The sequence below is a fragment of the Nerophis ophidion genome, linkage group LG03, assembly GCF_033978795.1.
Source record: "Nerophis ophidion isolate RoL-2023_Sa linkage group LG03, RoL_Noph_v1.0, whole genome shotgun sequence".
NCBI classification, from domain to species: Eukaryota; Metazoa; Chordata; class Actinopteri; order Syngnathiformes; family Syngnathidae; genus Nerophis; species Nerophis ophidion.
In genome coordinates, this window is record NC_084613.1 from 36,625,409 (window position 1) to 36,644,500 (window position 19,092).

General features: G+C 39.8%; 1 protein-coding gene across 1 annotated transcript in view; it reads left to right on the plus strand.

Annotated features, from left to right (window-relative positions):
• kiaa1109 (KIAA1109 ortholog) overlaps positions 1-17,951 on the plus strand; it is a 236,469-nt gene extending 218,518 nt beyond the window's left edge. Inside the window, exons 81-88 of the mRNA XM_061895057.1 lie at positions 1,365-1,554; positions 1,643-1,860; positions 5,186-5,437; positions 5,517-5,720; positions 6,367-6,561; positions 13,270-13,404; positions 14,527-14,692; positions 17,235-17,951. Of these exons, the coding sequence (XP_061751041.1) occupies positions 1,365-1,554; positions 1,643-1,860; positions 5,186-5,437; positions 5,517-5,720; positions 6,367-6,561; positions 13,270-13,404; positions 14,527-14,692; positions 17,235-17,457 (1,583 nt within the window). The 3' untranslated portion in view covers positions 17,458-17,951. The remainder of the gene's footprint in view (positions 1-1,364; positions 1,555-1,642; positions 1,861-5,185; positions 5,438-5,516; positions 5,721-6,366; positions 6,562-13,269; positions 13,405-14,526; positions 14,693-17,234) is intronic.
• The last annotated feature ends 1,141 nt before the right edge of the window (positions 17,952-19,092 follow it).

A 19,092-nucleotide genomic window follows, 5' to 3' on the forward strand; every position in this document is an offset into this window, starting at 1 on the left:
CAAGCACAAAAGTCCAATAACAAAACATCACTTGGGTTCAGATCTGGGCGGCCATTCTTCCCAATCACGCCTCTCCAGGTTTCACTGTCGTTGCCAACATGAGCGTTGAAGTCCCCCAGTAGGACAAGAGAATCACCCGGGGGAGGACTTTCCAGTACTGCCTCGAGTGTACCCAAAAAGGGTGGGTACTCTTAACTGCTGTCTGGTACCTGAAGGCGGAGGGAGGCTACCCTTTCGTCCACTGGGTTGAACTCCAACATGCAGGCTTTGAGCCGGGGGGGCAACAAGAATTGCCACGCCAGCCCGTTGCCTCTCACTGCCGGCAACGGCAGAGTGGAATAGAGTCCAGCCCCTCTCGAGAGAAGTGGTTCCAGAGCCCTTGCTGTGCGTCGAAGTGAGTGACTATATCCAGCCGGAACTTCTCCACTTCGCGCACTAGCTCAGGTTCTTTCCCCCCCCAGTGAGGTGATGTTCCACGTCCCAAGAGCTAGCTTCTATAGCCGAGGATCGGACGGCCATGTGCCCCGCCTTCAGCTCCGCCCCTCTATGGCCCCTGCTATAGGTGGTGAGCCCATTGGAGGGATTACCCACGTTGCCTCTTCGGGCGCTCGCTATCGTGCCCCACCTCCGGGCCTGGCTCCAGAGGGGGGCCCCGGTGACCTGCGTCCGGGCGAGGGAAATCTGGGTCCATGATTTTTCTTCTTGATAGAGGTCTTCGAGCTTCTCTTTGTCTGATCCCTTACCTAGGACCTGTTTGCCTTGGGAGACCCTACCAGGGCCCGGACAACATATCTCCTAGGATCATTGGGACACGCAAACTCCTCTACCACGATAAGGTGGCAACTCAGAAAAGAGTTTTTAACAAATTACAATGTAAAAAAAAAATTTAAAAAACACCTTCTGTCTTTATGTCTCATTAGGATTATGAATGATGGCAAAATACCCCCGAAAAAGTGCAGTTCTCCTTTAAAGAGTCATTTTCATTTTAAGAACATTGTACACGAATGAGAGCGTTGCCTGTGATGAGCCAATGCACATAATCTGTGTAAGATACACAGTTCGAAAAATTAAATACATTTGTGTGACAAAAGCAAAGGGAGTTACAAAAGCAAATGGCAACGATTCAGTAGAATACGCTGATACATTTTTTTGGTTTGATTAAATACAACCTGAAAAAAAAAGCAGACTACAATGGAGCTCAGGTAGGGTGACATTTTGAGAAAATACATAACACAACTCACATATTATTTCTGATGTATTGAACTTTTCTAATTTGCTCTTTATTGCCTCCCCGTTTATTTTGAACTGAATCATCTGTTTTTCTTTCTTGCTAAGTTACCTTTCGTCCCCTGATTGTTTCCTAGCACACATCTCTGAACACCCAAACCAGCAACCCAGCCATAAGATCCAGATCACCATGGGCTCCACCGAGGCACGGGTGGATTACATGGGCACCAGCATCTTAATGGGGGTTTTCAGTAATGCTGACCTGCAGCTCCAAGATGAGTGGAAAGTCAACCTGTGCACTGTTGATTCCAGCATATCTGAGAAAAGGTATTGAATTACTTCAACACATTCAAACCAATCGACAGAGCACGCACGGTAGATAACCCTCCTCCTTCCCTTACTACCTTCCTTTTAGTGAGATCTTTGTCCATGGAGACTTGCAGTGGGATATTTTCCAGGTGATCATTTCACGCTCTACTACACCGGACCTAATCAAGATCGGCATGAAGCTGCAGGAGTTTTTTACCCAGCAGTTCGACACCAGCAAGCGGGCACTCTCCACATGGGGACCTGGCCCCTACATTCCCCCCAAAACCCCAGTCATCAACGCAGAGAAAGGAGCAACAGAGCTTTGTAAGCATGTTCCTTTGTACTGCTGTGTGAAAACATTTAAATCACATGTTGATGTAATAATACACTCAGCAAGTACTCTGTCTTGCCGGTGTTTGGTAACTAATACACTGAGGGCCCAATCTACTAAGCTCCAAAATAGAGTGTCCTTTTTGTGGTCTTTTTGTGTGTTATCTTCCAAGACTGATTGTGCAATTGATAACTGGTGCAGACCACCCAATTTAAATAATTTTGTTTGTGGGTATTACCAGCATAGTGTGCCCATGGAAGCACTTATTTCCCTCCACATTAAGGTTATTGCGCTTTCCAGTCCGAGGGTTTTGTAATGAAGAGCAAGCAGCACACATCTTTAATATGTACTACCTTTTCTCCAATATAAAATAACAATCTTGACAACAGAAACATTTTTAGCACACTAACCATGGAGGCAATGGACATTCACAACAATGGCGCGCATCTATGCGTCCTGAATGATAAAAACGCAAGAAAATGCATATTAAAAATATTTCTCTACACGAGAAGTATGATTCCTACATGAAAAAAAACAAACTCCATTAAAATACAAACGCCAGCAGACACCAACACGTCTCAACTGATTTTTTTCTGTCTAAGCCCTTTGGCCTTATGTCATCCAGCAGCTATACAATTATACTGCTAAATAGACTAACTATTGTTTTTTGTTTCTTAGAGTCTGTATATGTTGACACAAGTAGAACAAAGGATTCTCTGTTGAGCTGTTTTTGCAGCATGATTACCTGTTTCCTCACAGTTGTGTGCGTAACTGTGTCAGTTTGCACATACTTTTCAGACCTGCTAAAGAAAGATGCAAAATAGTATCCGTAATAGAGTTTCAGCCTTAAAAAATTACATTGCCTGTGCTGAATATTTATATTGGCATCTCAACCTCCCAGTATTGTGGGTGTTCTGATAATCATCATATATTCTGCATATCAGGCATTACAAATCACTGTACACCAAAACAATCCATCATAAAAATAGTCTCTTACCCTAGGCAATCTGATGAACGCTGTAAAATAACTAATCAGTCACTGTGAATGTGTTAACTCATGTTTACGTCATCATCGCATATTCACCACTGCACTCTTATTTATTGACATTGCACGTATTAGTTATTTACAAAAGTACAAACCCCGTTTCCATATGAGTTGGGAAATTGTGTTACATGTAAATGTAAACGGAATACAAAGATTTGCAAATCCTTTTCAACCCATATTGGCGTGGCGCAGTGGGAGAGTGGCCGTGCGCAACCCGAGGGTCCCTGGTTCAAATCCCACCCAGTACCAACCTCGTCACGTCCGTTGTGTCCTGAGCAAGACACTTCACCCTTGCTCCTGATGGGTGCTGGTTGGCGCCTTGCATGGCAGCTCCCTCCATCAGTGTGTGAATGTGTGTGTGAATGGGTAAATGTGAAAGTAGTGTCAAAGCGCTTTGAGTACCTTGAAGGTAGAAAAGCGCTATACAAGTACAACCCATTTATCATTTATATTCAATTGAATGCACTACAAAGACAAAATATTTGATGTTCAAACTCATAAACTTTGTTTTTTTTTTTACAAATAATATTTAACTTAGAATTTCCTGGCTGCAACAGGTGCCAAAGTAGTTGTGAAAGGGCATGTTCACCACTGTGTTACATCACTTTTTCTTTTAACATCACTCAATAAACGTTTGGGAACTGAGGAAACTAATTGTTGAAGCTATGAAAGTGTAATTCTTTCCCATACTTGTTTTATGTCGAGCTTCAGTCATTCAACAGTCCGGGGTGTCCGCTGTCGTGTTTTACGCTTCATAATGCGCCACACATTTTCGATGGGAGACAGGTCTGGACTGCAGGCGGGCCAGGAAAGTACCCGCAATCTTTTTTTATGAAGCCACGTTGTTGTAACACGTGCTGAATGTGGCTTGGCATTGTCTTGCTGAAATAAGCAGGGGCGTCCATGAAAAAGACGGCGTTAAATGGCAGCATATGTTTTTCCAAAACCTGTATGTACCTTTCAGCATTAATGGTGTCTTCACATATGTGTAAGGTACCCATGCCTTTGGCACTAATGCACCCCCATACCATCATAGATGCTGGCTTTGGAACTTTGCGTCGATAACAGTCTGGATGGTTCGCTTCCCCTTTGGTCTGGATGACACGATGTCGAATATTTCCAAAAACAATTTGAAATGTGGACTCGCCATACCACAAAACACTTTTCAACTTTGCATCAGTCCATATTAGATGATCTCGGGGCCAGAGAAGCCGGCAGCTTTTCTGGATGTTGTTGATAAATGGCCTTCGCTTTGCATAGTAGAGCTTTAACTTACATGTAGCGACGAACTGTATTTAGTGACATTGGTTTTCTGAAGTGTTCCTGAGCCCATGTGGTGATATTCTTTGGAGATCGATGTCGGTTTTTGATGCAGTGCCGTATGAGGTATCGAAGGTCATGGTCATTCAATGTTGGTTTCCGGCCATGCCGCTTACGTGGAGTTATTTCTCCAGATTCTCTGAACCTTTTGATAATATTATGGACCGTAGATGTTGAAATCCCTAAATTCCTTGCAATTGCACCTTTAGAAACGTTTTTCTTAAACTGTTTGATTATTTGCTCACGCAGTTGTGGACAAAGGCGTGTACCTCGCCACATCCTTTCTTGTGAAAGACTGAGCATTTTTTCGGAAGCTGCTTTTATACCCAATCATGGCACCCACCTGTTCCCAATTAGCCTGCACACCTGTGGGATGTTCCAAATAAGTGTTTGATGAGCATACCTCAACTTTATCAGTATTTATTGCCACCTTTCCCAACTTCTTGGTCACGTGTTGCTGGCATTAAATTCTAAAGTTAATGATTATTTGCAAAAAAAATGTTTATTAGTTTGAACATCAAATATGTTGTCTTTGTAGCATATTCAACTGAATATGGGTTGAAAATGATTTGCAAATCATTGCATTCCGTTTATATTGACATCTAACACAATTTCTTAACTCATTTGGAAAAGGGGTTTTTGCTTGTTTATATTTTTAATTTACGTAATCGTTAATATTTGTTTACATTGAACAATGAGAGCATAGTCTACCAAGTCATATTCCTTTTGTGTTTAACATACTTGGCCAATAAAGCTAATTCTCATTCTGATTTTCATGGCTTGTCACTAAAAAAGTCAAAACTACACTCTGGAGGCTGTAGTAATCTACGACACAATTTCCACTCTATGTAATGCGCCTTAGTGTTGATGCCCTTAGTCTTCTTTTGAATAAGATGTGCTCCACTTGTTGCTGTGTCGACTGATCTGTTTTCATCTTTGTGTCTCAAATGCAGACGTGGATGCAGCACATCACCGCCACTGGCCCGGCGTGCTCAAGGTAATCGCGGGCTGCCACATATCCCTCTTCCAAATGCCTCTGCCTGAAGATGCGGTGCAGCTGGGTGGCTCAATGAGTCTGCATGGCAATCACATGACCCTGGCCTGCTTCCATGGCCCCAACTTCCGGTCCAAGTCGTGGGCCCTTTTCCACCTGGAAGAGCCCAACATCGCCTTCTGGACCGAGGCACAGAAAATATTGGAGGACGGTAAGAGTTATATTTCCTTTTAAGAGCCTCTGTGCTGCAGAGGGTTTTTTCTGGCACTGTCTCGTCATTTCTTAAACAGGCTCCAAGGATGATTCCACGTACATCGTGCAGACGTTAGACTTCCATCTGGGTCACAACACAATGGTGACCAAACCATGTGGTGCACTGGAAAGCCCGATGGCCACCATAACCAAGATAACGCGACGGCGTCATGAAAACCCTCCACACGGAGTTGCCACTGTTAAAGAATGGTTTAACTACGTCACTGCCATGAGGAATGAAGGTGTGCTTTAAATTTCTGATTCTTGTGAAATAATCCAGCTAAACATTACATAACTAACTGATTTGTAATAACATGAATTACCAAGGTTGGATTCATTAATGGAGCTTATTAGCCAACGAACTAGCAAATAAGTGCATTATTAACTTTTAAAACTTCTTACTTCAAATAGTGCTGAGACGAGTACCTTACTAAATTGAAGCCACGGTTTGATATCTTTAAAACCTCTTAAGGCCCAAGCTGTTTGTTTACATGCTTTTTTATTTGTCTTTGCTATTTGGGCTTATTGGACCCTATTTAGAATAAAAACAAAAAAATCATGTTTTTATATGATGTACTTAGTCCATAAGTACACAAATGTGTACTTCATGTGTAGTAACATGCAAATTTTTATTTTCACACTTTTTTTTCCAAATTCCATTGTATGTTATACTCTTCTGACACCCCCAGATAGCAGTATAAGTGTCCATATGTCGGCATAAGACCCCAATTCAGTAGTGTAAAAAATGTTGGAAATTAGAGCCAAAAGGTACTGTCCACACATGTGGCTATAAGGCTTTTAGAGGTGATGCAAAATAGCTGACATAGCGTCAAAGGAAGAAAAGCTCCAAAGAGTTCTGATGCTTTTTCTTTTAATCTCTTACTTCAGAGTTGAGCTTGCTGAGAAATGTGGAAGCTAACAACCCAGAGAGTGGAGCCGCTGCTAAGAGCTCCAGTCTGCTGAGTAGCTTCCGCAGCAACTCCAGCTACAACCACGAGACAGAAACCATTTTCGCTCTTCCCAGAATGCAGCTGGACTTCAAGTCCATCCATGTGCAAGATCCTGATGAGCCTACCCTATCAGGTGTGCTGCCTTTTTTTTTATAAATACTGAGCTCTTGGCCCCCAAAAAAGGGGTCTCATTCATATGTACAAATACATATATATATATATATATATATATATATATATATATATATATATATATATATATATATATACATATATATATATATATATATATGTGTTTATATATGTTTATATATATATATATATATATATATATATATATATATATATATATACAGTGGGGCAAAAAAGTATTTAGTCAGCAACCGATTGTGCAAGTTCTCCCACTTAAAATGAATACAGAGGTCTGTAATTTTCATCATAGGTACACTTCAACTGTGAGAGACAGAATGTGAAAAAAAAATCCAGGAATACACATTGTAGGAATTTTAAAGAATTTATTTGTAAAGTATGGTGGAAAATAAGTATTTGGTCACTTCAAACAAGGAAGATCTCTGGCTCTCACAGATCTGTAAATTCTTCTTTAAGAAGCTCTTCTGTCCTCCACTCGTTACCTGTATTAAGGGCATTTGTTTGAACTCGTTATCTGTATAAAACACACCTGTCCACAGCCTCAAACAGTCAGACTCCAAACTCCACTATGGCCAAGACAAAAGAGCTGTCGAAGGACACCAGGAAAATAATTGTAGACCTGCACCAGACTGGGAAGAGTGAATCTACAATAGGCAAGCAGCTTGGTGTGAAAAAATCAACTGTGGGAGCAATTATCAGAATTTGGAAGACATACAAGACCATTGATAATCTCCCTCGATGTGGGGCTCCACGCAATTTCTCATCCCGTGGGGTCAAAATGATCATGAGAACGGTGAGCAAAAATCCCAGAACCACATGGGGGGACCTGGTGAATGACCTGCTGAGAGCTGGGACCAAAGTAACAAAGATTACCATCAGTAACACACTACGCCGTCGGGGAATCAAATCCTCCAGTGCCAGACGTGTCCCCCTGCTTTAGCCATTGCATGTCCAGGCCCGTCTGAAGTTTGCCAGAGAGCACATGGAGGATACAGCAGAGGATTGGGAGAATGGCATGCGGTCAGATGAAACCAAAATAGAACTTTTTGGTATAAACTCAACTCGAAGTGTTTGGAGGAAGAAGAATACTGAGTTGCATCCCAAGAACACCATACCTACTGTGAAGCATGGGGGTGGAAACATTATGCTTTGGGGCTGTTTTTCTGCTAAGGGGAGTTACAGGACGATTGATCTGTGTTAAGGAAAGAATGAATGGGGCCATCTATCGTGAGATTTTGAGCCAAAACCTTCTTCCATCAGTGAGACCAAATACTTATTTTCCACCATAATTTACAAATAAATTCTTTAAAATTCCTACAATGTTAATTCCTGAATTTTCTTTTCACATTCTGTCCCTCACAGTTGAAGTATACCTATGATGAAAATTACAGACCTCTGTCATCATTTTAAGTTAGAGAACTTGCACAATCAGTGGCTGACTAAATACTTTTTTGCCCCACTGTATATATATATATATATATATATATATATATATATATATGTGTGTGTATATGTAAATATATATGTATACATATGTAAATAAATATATATGTATACATATATATGTGTATATTTATACATATATATATATATATATATATATATATATATATATATATATATATATATATATATATATATATATATATATATATATATATATATATATATATATATATATATATACATTAGGGACGGCGTGGCGCAGTGGTAGAGTGGCCGTGCGTAGCCCGAGGGTCCCTGGTTCAAATCCCACCTAGTACCAACCTCGTCACGTCCGTTGTGTCCTGAGCAAGACACTTCACCCTTGCTCCTGATGGGTGCTGGTTGGCGCCTTGCATGGCAGCTCCCTCCATCAGTGTGTGAATGTGTGTGTGAATGGGTAAATGTGGAAGTAGTGTCAAAGCGCTTTGAGTACCTTGAAGGTAGAAAAGCGCTATACAAATACAACCCATTTATTTATTTATTTATATGCATATATATATATATATATATATATATATATATATATATATATATATATATATATATATATATACGTATGCATATATATATACATATGCATATATACATATGCATATATATATATACATATGCATATATATATACATACATATATATATATATATTTATATATGCATATATATATATATATATACATATGCATATATATATATATATATATATATATATATATATACAGTGTTTTACAGAGTTTCCCCCAGAATGTTTGTTAGTTACGGTGGTGACTCTCCAGGGGCAAGGGGATGTCGAAATTCCTGTAAGTTTTAGCTTTGCAACCATACTCCCCCCGGAACCCAAAGACTTTGGTTTCCCGGACGCTGCCCGGCGGGTCATGGGTATAACGCCGCCGGATCGCTAGTTGGCATCGTTTATGGTGGGAACTACGACGGTATCTGACTTTCTATCTTGATAAATGAAAACATTCTTGGCAAATATATATATATATATATATATCCATCCATCCATCCATCCATCCATTTTCTACCGCTTATTCCCTTTTGGGGTCGCGGGGGGCGCTGGCGCCCATCTCAGCTACAATCGGGCGGAAGGCGGGGCACACCCTAGACAAGTCGCCACCTCGTCGCAGGGCCAACACAGATAGACAGACAACATTCACACACTAGGGCCAATTTAGTGTTGCCAATCAACCCATCCCCAGGTGCATGTCTTTGGAGGTGGGAGGAAGCCGGAGTACCCGGAGGGAACCCACGCATTCACGGGGAGAACATGCAAACTCAACACAGAAAGATCCCGAGCCTGGATTTGAACCCAGGACTGTAGGACCTTCGTATTGTGAGGCAAACGCACTACGCACTAACCCCTCTCCCACCGTGAAGCCATATATATATATATATATATTTGCCAAGAAGGTTTTGTATGATACATATATATATATATATATATATATATATATATATATATATATATTTATTTATATATATATATATATGTGTGTGTGTGTGTGTGTGTGTGTGCGCGCCTATATGCACTATATTGCCAAAAGTATTTGGCCACCAATCCAAATGATGAGAATCACGTGTCCTAATCACTTGGCCGGGCCACAGGTGCATAAAATCCAGCATTTAGGCATGGAGACTGTTTCTACAAACATTTGTGAAAGAATGGGCGGCTCTCAAGAGCTCAGTGATTTCCAGCGTGGAACTGTCATAGGAAGACATTATGGGTCTACTGAAAATGTGACAAAATCTGCTGGGTCAAAAGTATACATACAGCAACATGCATTATCAATTTTGATGATGTAGAACATTTACAATCGAATAATATTAGCTTCATGGCATGGACTTTTAACTTCATGTGAGTGATTTTGATTGACAACACCTGTTGACTTCTCTGAGTCCATTTAAATAGGGCTCATGTGATGCAGTCATTAGACGCGATAATGGGAAAGTCAAAGAAACTCAGCACAGATCTTAAAAAAATAATCCTACATTTGTACAAGTCAGGAAAGTCACTTGGACGAATGTGGAAGCATCTTAAGGTCCCAAGAACAACTGTCCGGATAATTGTTCGTACAGTAGGGCAAAAAAGTATTTATTCAGCCACCGATTGTGCAAGTTCTCCCACTTAAAATGATGACGGATGTCTGTAATTTTCATCTGATGACAGATGTCTGTAATTTTCATCATAGGTACACTTCAACTGTGAGAGACAGAATGTGAAAAAAAAATCCAGGAGTTCACATTGTAGGAATTTTAAAGAATTTATTTGTAAATTATGGTGGAAAATACTGTAAGAATTTGGTCAATAAAAAAACTTCAACTCAATACTTTGTCATATAACATTTTGTTGGCAATAACAGAGGTCAAACAATTACTATAGGTCTTTACCATATTTGCACACACAGTAGCTGGTATTTTGGCCCATTCCTCAATGCAGATCTTCTCGAGAGCAGTGATGTTTTGGGGCTGTCGCCGAGCAACACAGACTTTCAACTTCCTTCACAGATTTTCTATGGGGTTGAAGTCTGGAGACTGGCTAGGCCACACAAGGACTTTCAAATGCTTTTTACGGAGCCACTCCTTCATTGCCCGGGCGGTGTGTTTGGGATCATTGTCATGCTGGAAAACCCAGCCACGTTACATCTTCAAAGCTCTCACTGATGGAAGGAGGTTTTGGCTCAAAATCTCACGATACATGGCCCCATTCATTCTTTCCTTAACACGGATCAGTCGTCCTGTCCCCTTAGCAGAAAAACTGTTCCAAAGCATGATGTCTCCACCCCCATGCTTCAAAGCAGGTGTGGTGTTCTTGGGATGCAACTCATTATTTTTCTTCCTCCTAACATGACAAGTTGAGTTTATACCAAAAAGTTCTCTTTTGGTTTCATCTGACCACATGACATTCTCCCAATCGTCTGCTGTATCATCCATGTGCTCTCGGGCAAACTTCAGACGGCCCTGGATATGCAGTAGCTTAAGCAGGGTGACACGTCTGGCACTGCAGGATTTGATTCCCTGTCGGCGTAGTGTGTTACTGATAGTAACCTTTGTTACTTTGGTCCCAGCTCTCTGCAGGTCATTCACCAGGTCTCCCTGTCTGGTTCTGGGATTTTTGTAACTGTTCTCATGATCATTTCGACCCCAGGGGATGAGATCTTGCGTGGAGCCCCAGATCGAGGGAGATTATCAGTGGTCTTGTATTTCTTCCATTTTCTGATAATTGCTCCCACAATTAATTTTTTCACACCAAGCTGCTTGCCTACTAAAGATTCACTCTTCCCAGCCTGGTGCAGGTCTACAATTATTTTCCTGGTGACCTTCGACAGCTCTTTGGTCTTGGCCATAGTGGAGTTTGGAGTCTGACTGTTTGAGGTTTTGAACAGGTGACTTTTATACAGATAATGAGATCAAACAGGTCTCATTAATACAGGTAACGAGTGGAGGACAGAAGGCTTCTTAAAGAAAAAGTTACAGGTCTGTGAGAGCCAAATATATTATTTGTTTGAAGTGACCAAATACTTATTTTCCACCATAATTTACAAATAAATTCTTTAAAATTCCTACAATGTGAATTCCTGGATTTTTTTTCACATTCTATCTCTCACAGTTGAACTGTACCTACGAATAAAATTACAGACGTCTGTCATCATTTTAAGTGGAAGAACTTGCACAATCAGTGGCTGACTAAATACTTTTTTGTTCCACTGTATATATAAAGTGCATGGCACAGTTTTGTTATTGCTACGATCAAGAAGAAAATGCAACTATGACCTGTTGCTGAGAGAACATTGGTCAGGATGATCACGAGTCAGCCGAGAAAAGTCGAATCCTTTAATCTTAGGAACACCATCCCTACTGTCAAGCATTGTCGTGGTAGTATTATGCTCTGGGCCTGTTTTGCTGCATTATGAACTGGTGCTTTACAGAGAGTAAATGGGACAATGAAAAAGGAGGATTACCTCTGAATTCTTCATGACAACCTAAAATCATCAGCCCGGAGGTTGGGTCTTGGGCGCAGTTGTGTGTTCCAACAGGACAATGACCCCAAACACACGTCAAGAGTGGTAAAGTAATGGCTGAATCAGGCTAGAAATAAGCTTTTAGAATGGCCTACCCAAAGTCCTGACTTAAACATGTGGACAATGCTGAAGAAGCAAGTCCATGTCAGAAAACCAACAATTTTAGCTGAACTGCACCAATTTTGTCAAAAGGAGAGGTCAAAAATTCAACCAGAAGCTTGTGGATGGCAACCAAATGTTCTACCTTATTGCAGTGAAACTTGCCAAGGGACATGTGACCAAATATTAACATTGCTGTATGTATACTTTTGACCCCGCAGAATTGGTCACATTTGCAGTAGACCCATAATAAATTCATAAAAAAAACAAACTTCATGAATGTTTTTTGTGACCAACAAGTATGTGCTCCAATCACTCTATCACAAAAAATTATTGGAAACTCAAGAAAGCCATGACATTGTTCTTTACTAGTGTAAGTAAACTTTTGATCGTGACTGTGTGTGTGTGTGTGTGTATGTATATATATATATATATATATATATATATATATATATATATATATATATGTGTGTGTGTGTGTGTGTGTATGTATGTATGTATGTATATATATATATATATATATATATATATACACACAGTATGTATGTATATATGTATGTATACATGTATATGTACCGGTACTAATGAATTAACAGCGGTACTATACGGCTTCTGAAAAATACTGATTTCCGTTTCTGTTGTTACAAGCATGACATGGCTTGTTTCACGAGCAGTGGAGCATGTGGGAAAGGTGTTGCCACCTTAGTTTAGCGACATTGTGGCAAGTAATCAGAGTAACCTTGTAGATACTTTGTTAAAAAAGACTGACAACAAATCTATTGAAGTCTTTTGGCAAGTATTACGTGAAAGGGCCTATCGCTGTTCTCAACAAGCAGCAAGTGCTTCAGTGATATCATCCCCTGTAAAACATTGCTCATAGTCGGCTTCTTTTTTTTTTGACATTTAATAATTAGAAGGAAAAAAAAGGCGACAGAATTGTTGCTATTTCTAAACATATATATTTTTTTGCTTTTTACAAATGTTTTTGCAAATGCATGCATCAGTGCCAGTGGGAAACACTCTTTAGTTTATGGTACTTACTGTACCTATTTTTGTTACGTCTCACGTGTCTTTTGTTCTGTTTTCCAGATTCCAACAGCAAACCAAAGGTGGAGTGCAGCGTCGTGACAGAATTCACAGACCACATCTGTGTGACAATGGACGCTGAGCTCATCATGTTCCTCCACGATATGGTGTCCGCCTACCTGAAAGAGAAAGAGAAAGGTTTTTGATCCTTCTGTTTTGCCAGTCATGTCTAACAATGTGTGATAACTCTGCCGCCTTCATGAGTCAACAAATAAATTTAACTCACCAGCAGTGGAAATAGTCTGTTCAGCTTTTGGGACCAAATTATCAACTGTCTATACCGTCTGCAGTATGGACCTTATTGGTGCCATCAACTATGTTGTTATGTGGATTGTATAACCCGGACCTGGACAAATTAAGGCCCTGGGGCCACGTCCGGCCCGTTAAGCTTTTCAATCTAGCACGCCGAAGTTTCCCAAATAATATTTTTAGATCGTTAAGATCGAAACTGTAGCCACCATAATAATGTTTTAAAATTACCGTAAGTCTTGAACTATACAAAGTATTTCAGTGGTTGGAATCTGCACTTTTGCGTTATATACTGGTTACTATGGTAATCTAATTAGTTATTATGGTAATTAAATTAGATAATATGGTAATCTAAGTCACAGCAGCTCAGCTGAGGCACCAAGCAGTTTGGGTGGGGAATGTTTCCAGAGCAGCCAACCTGAATAGCGGGTATAAAGGACAGACACGGAAGGAGATTTTTAAAACAAAGTTCTACAGCTTAGATATCAGATTGTAGGTGGGTTTTATTTACCCTTTGCGTTCATATTTTGCTCTTTGTTGCATTTTTGTTGCTTTTCGCTTGATTGTGAAATGTGTCGATCAAGAGGGGGTGGGACATGTTGATATGTTGTCAATTTTCAGTGTTTTATAATTCATAGTTAATATTGTAAATCCGACATTCTTTATTTTCATGTACATTCTGGGTGTCTCATTCAGTAAAAAAATGTAAAATTCCATTCCGTTTTTGAAGGCTGTAACATTTTTAGCATTCAGACAATATTGTGAGGTTGTGTATTAGTGTTCCTAAAAATCAGATACACCCCCCCCAGGCACATTTTTTTCTCTAAATTTGGCCCCCCCAGTCTAAATAACTGCCCAGGCCTGGTGTAAAGGAAGAGAAGTAAAGATTTTCACACATTTGGATGTTTTTAAGAAAATGCTGTCAATGTTTTGTATTCAAATGAAGAATGTTGGTCTCTGGTGAAAACACAATATTTATAATTGTTTTGTTTATTTTCTTCATTGTGTCAGCCCTTTTTGCCCCACGTATGTTTGCGGCTCGGCCTGGCCAGAAGAGCCCTACTGCGCTGCACGAAGACGGCTCCACAGATAATGATAACGAAGACGGCATCAACTACACGACGGTGGACTGGAGGGAGTTCATGTGCAAGACTTGGCACTTGGAGCCCACTCTTAGGTAAGCCCTTCTTCTAAAACAGGAGACATCAGTTTGAGCAGGAAAAAAGTTGGAAGAGACAGGCTTATTGAAAGAATAAATTATCAATAGTAAGACCACTATGCTGATTACCGTATTTTCTGGACCATAGGGCACACCGAATTATAAGGCAAACTCCGGATGAGCGGGTCTATTCAGGCCTTTTTTCATACAAAAGGCGCACTGTATTATAAAGCGCATTAAAGGGGTCATATTATGATTTTTTGCTTCATGGTGGGAGAGGGGTTAGTGCGTCTGCCTCACAATACGAAGGTCCTGCAGTCCTGGGTTCAATCCCAGGCTCGGGATCTTTCTGTGTGGAGTTTGCATGTTCTCCCCGTGAATGCGTGGGTTCCCTCCGGGTACTCCGGCTTCCTCCCACCTCCAAACACATGCACCTGGGGATAGGTTGATTGGCAACACTAAATTGGCCCTAGTGTGTGAATGTGAGTGTGAATGTTGTCTGTCCATCTGTGTTGGCCCTGCGATGAGATGGCGACTTGTCCAGGGTGTACGCCGCCTTCCGCCCGATTGTAGCTGAGATAGGCGCCAGCGCACCCCGCCCCCAAAAAGGGAATAAGCGGTAGAAATGGATGGATATTAAGATTTTTTTCTAAATTGAAAACACTTCCTTGTGGTCTACATAACATGTAATGGTGGTTCTTTGGTCAAAATGTTGCATAGATTATGTTTCACAGACCGTCTTCAAGCCGCTTTCTGACAGTCGCTTCAGGTTGCGCCGTTTTGTGGGCGGTCTTATTTACGTGGCTCACCTTCGATAGCGTCTTCTCCCCGTCATCTTTGTTTTAGCAGTGTAGTGTGTAAGGACGGGAGTGGAAGAAGTGTCAAAAGATGGAGCTAACTGTTTTAATGACTTTCAGACTTTACGGAGCAGCATCTCCTCATCCGTGGCTCACTAGTACAACAACAACGCCGGAAATGTGTCCGTGAAAAACCATCAGACCGGAACTCTCTAATAACCAAAGTTCCTTGGGTGAATAATATAAATCCACTATACCGGTAGTTTTTAGCACTGTCATAGTGAATCTACTGACAGAAACAAGTTAGAACTTTACACTACTTTATAATACAAATGGCAACAGCAGAGGATGAATGTCCCATAACAAGAAGATAGAGAAAAAGAAGAAGCTTATCGACTACGAAATCGGCTTGGACTACAGTGGCGACTTGCGCAAATTTTCAGGACTTACACAGATCCCAAATACACATCAGCTGGTACCAGATGGTAAAAAAAGTTGGTTTTGCATAATATTGTGAAACAAAACGCCAGATAATATGCGTGCTAATGGGTGCCATTTTGTGGTCCTTATACACACACCATAGTAATACTTGTATCTCTGACTACGGTAGCCGTAATGGGCCGACAATCCATCATGGGATGTGGCTACAAAGTTATACTAAAACATTTTGACATATTTGTGAGTTCTGTGTGTAAAATTTTTTATTTTCAATGGAACATTTAAAGTTTTGGTGTTGTTTACTAGTGTCATATTGCAGTATACATGTATCTTTTATGTGTGACTGGTCAAACTTATCATTACACCATGTACCAAATAAAATTGCTTCGAGGTCGGTAAGCACAACCAGAATTATTCCGTACATTCGGCGCAACGGGTTATAAGGCGCAATGCAGATTTTGGAAAAATTAAAGGATTTTAAGCGCGCCTTAAAGCCCGAAATAGTACAGTAGTTATCGCCGTATCGACAATATGAACTATAAATACATTACTCTCTGAGAATCTAAGCTTTTCAATTGTGCTAATGGACTCTACAAGCTTTGCTTTCTGAAAACAAAGTGATTGTTCCATACTCATCGGAATGCCAGACCGAGATGTTTTTACAGCTCAACACCAGCAGAAAATAACAAACAATAAGAATATATTGTATTTGTATTTATTTATTTCAATAAATCTTCAAATATTTCAGTACAAACCAATATTTAAAAACAATAAAAGCTTGGCCATTGAAACAAATCAAATACAAAGACTAAAACACTCAGTGAAGCATAAGAAACCAATATTGGGTTTTCTAACAGTGTGTCAATTTTAGTTCTTAAAAAAAAAAATCTTGGTCAAAAAATTTTAGTTTGATAATTATTGGTGATGATTTATATAGTGATGATTTAGGCCACAATAAACCTGATATGATATGTTCATATCATTACACCAAGTGTTCAAACACTTTAAAGATGATTTACTATCAATGTATCCAGGCATGCAAGACATAAAGAAGAATCAATAAGTTGCTTCTCTCTCACCCAGTGCCCTGGAACACATTTCTTAGTCCGGGGAGATAGTGGCCGCTGTGACACATCAAAGAGATGCCATGCTGTCCCCACAAAACAAAAACGATTAGAATTCTTAAGCATAACTACTCAAGTCTCTTTATGGAATGAGACAACCTTTAGCGAAGGGGATTTCAGGACATGGTTTGACTTAAACCTGATGTTTAGCTTCAGTCCCAACAAAACAACTACTAATCCAAACATGGCGTTTGTCTTCAGGCTCATCTCCTGGACGGGTCGTAAAATCGACCCAGTGGGTGTGGACTACATTTTACAAAAACTGGGCTTCCACCATGCCAGGACTACAATTCCTAAGTGGCTGCAGAGAGGCGTGATGGACCCACTGGACAAGGTTCTGTCTGTGCTCATCAAGAAGCTGGGCACCGCCCTGCAGGATGAGAAGGACAAGAAAGGCCGGGAGAAGGAGGAACATTTGCACTAACACGTCAGAAGGTCATCTAAGCTACATTGGATTATTTCTTACATAAATTGTATTTTCCATGGCTGTTTACTGTACACCCCTAGCTGTGTAGATTTCCTCATGAGCCACCATGATTGCTTTATGATCGCTTGATTGCTTTATTAATTACAACAATGCTTCTTCTTCACGTCGACCTCTCGCACCTTTTGTTAATGTTATCCGATATTTCATGAGAAATGATTTCTTACAACTTTGCCTTTTCTCTGTTTCCCATGGAACACATGGTAAATGATGCTTTATGGATTGTATTTTTTAGGGATGTTTTTCCAAATGTGAACAAATGAACACTGGAACATTTGCATGAATCTGTAATTACATCCTTATGTATGGCCATGTAAAATGCATCAAGCATATTTGTGTCTTTTTTTAAATCCACATTGTAGGCAGTGTATATAAGGAAATTTCGTAAATGTGTTGGTTTCTTAATTAATAAAATAATGACATTGAATTTTAAATTAATCTCTTGTGTTTTATTTTTGAAAGGCTCAGAATTATTTATAGGTAAATGGTGCCTTTGTGATTGTATGGCACACTCACTACCTGTCCAGACTGTGTTCTGTTTCATAATGGAATCTGCTAAAATTAAAATCCTAATACATTTTTAAAAAAATAGTAAACCGGAAAAGAAGAAAAATGACTTTATTTAGTGCTTTAAAATCAAAATATCCCACACATTGCAATTTTTCTCCTTTCTTACTTGCATTTACATTGATGATGGTGATGCAAACACAACGTTTTTCAGTGCGAGCGTTTTCTGATACACTGTTTAGTGTTTCACAGCAGTTGAATCGGTTAAATTAAGTTGTCTTAACGTGACACACAATCCTTGTGTTTGTTATCGCACCAATGTTTCAGTATTGTTTGATTACTCACATGTATAGCTCAGCTTTTTTTAATTATTGTTTCAAAAGGTCCAACCAAGACCGAATGGTACAGTTGCACACTGGTACATTTGTGTGTTGGGATTTTAGTATTCATTTACCCACATACCATTACAACATGATTCTGGCAGATTAGAACTGTTTTCCTGTGATATTATTGTTTTGACAAAGTCCCTACTAATCAGTGGTGATGAACAGCTAAAACCAATCTGTCCAGCACACTAAAGATGTGTGGTATGTTCATGGACCTGGGAAGAAACAAACTCTTAACTAAAGCAGTTTAATGTTGGTTGTGAAAAGTTATTTGTGTTATGTTGATAAAAGAAGACAACCCATTGTTTGGAATGGTATTGTTTATCTAAAACCTTTATCAATTATATCAACTGAAAGTATGTACTTAATTTTAACAGTTATGTAAAGAAAACAACTCTGCTTGAATAAAAGATCTATTAGTGAAAAAATACAAAGGAAAATGTAGTCTAGCTAATTTACATGTGCATTTAAATCTGTTCATTTAACAAATGATTTTAAGTTACTTGAACTTAAATAATGCAAAATGATTGTCATGAATGTCTTGACAGGTTTGAACTCTTATTGTCTCTACTGTGTTTGGTATTGTTTTCTTTCAAGTGCTCTTATTTTCAGTGGTACGTCCCGTTTGCCTCATTATACTTTGGCCCCATCTCTGTCTCCCACACCTGTCGTTGATTGGCAA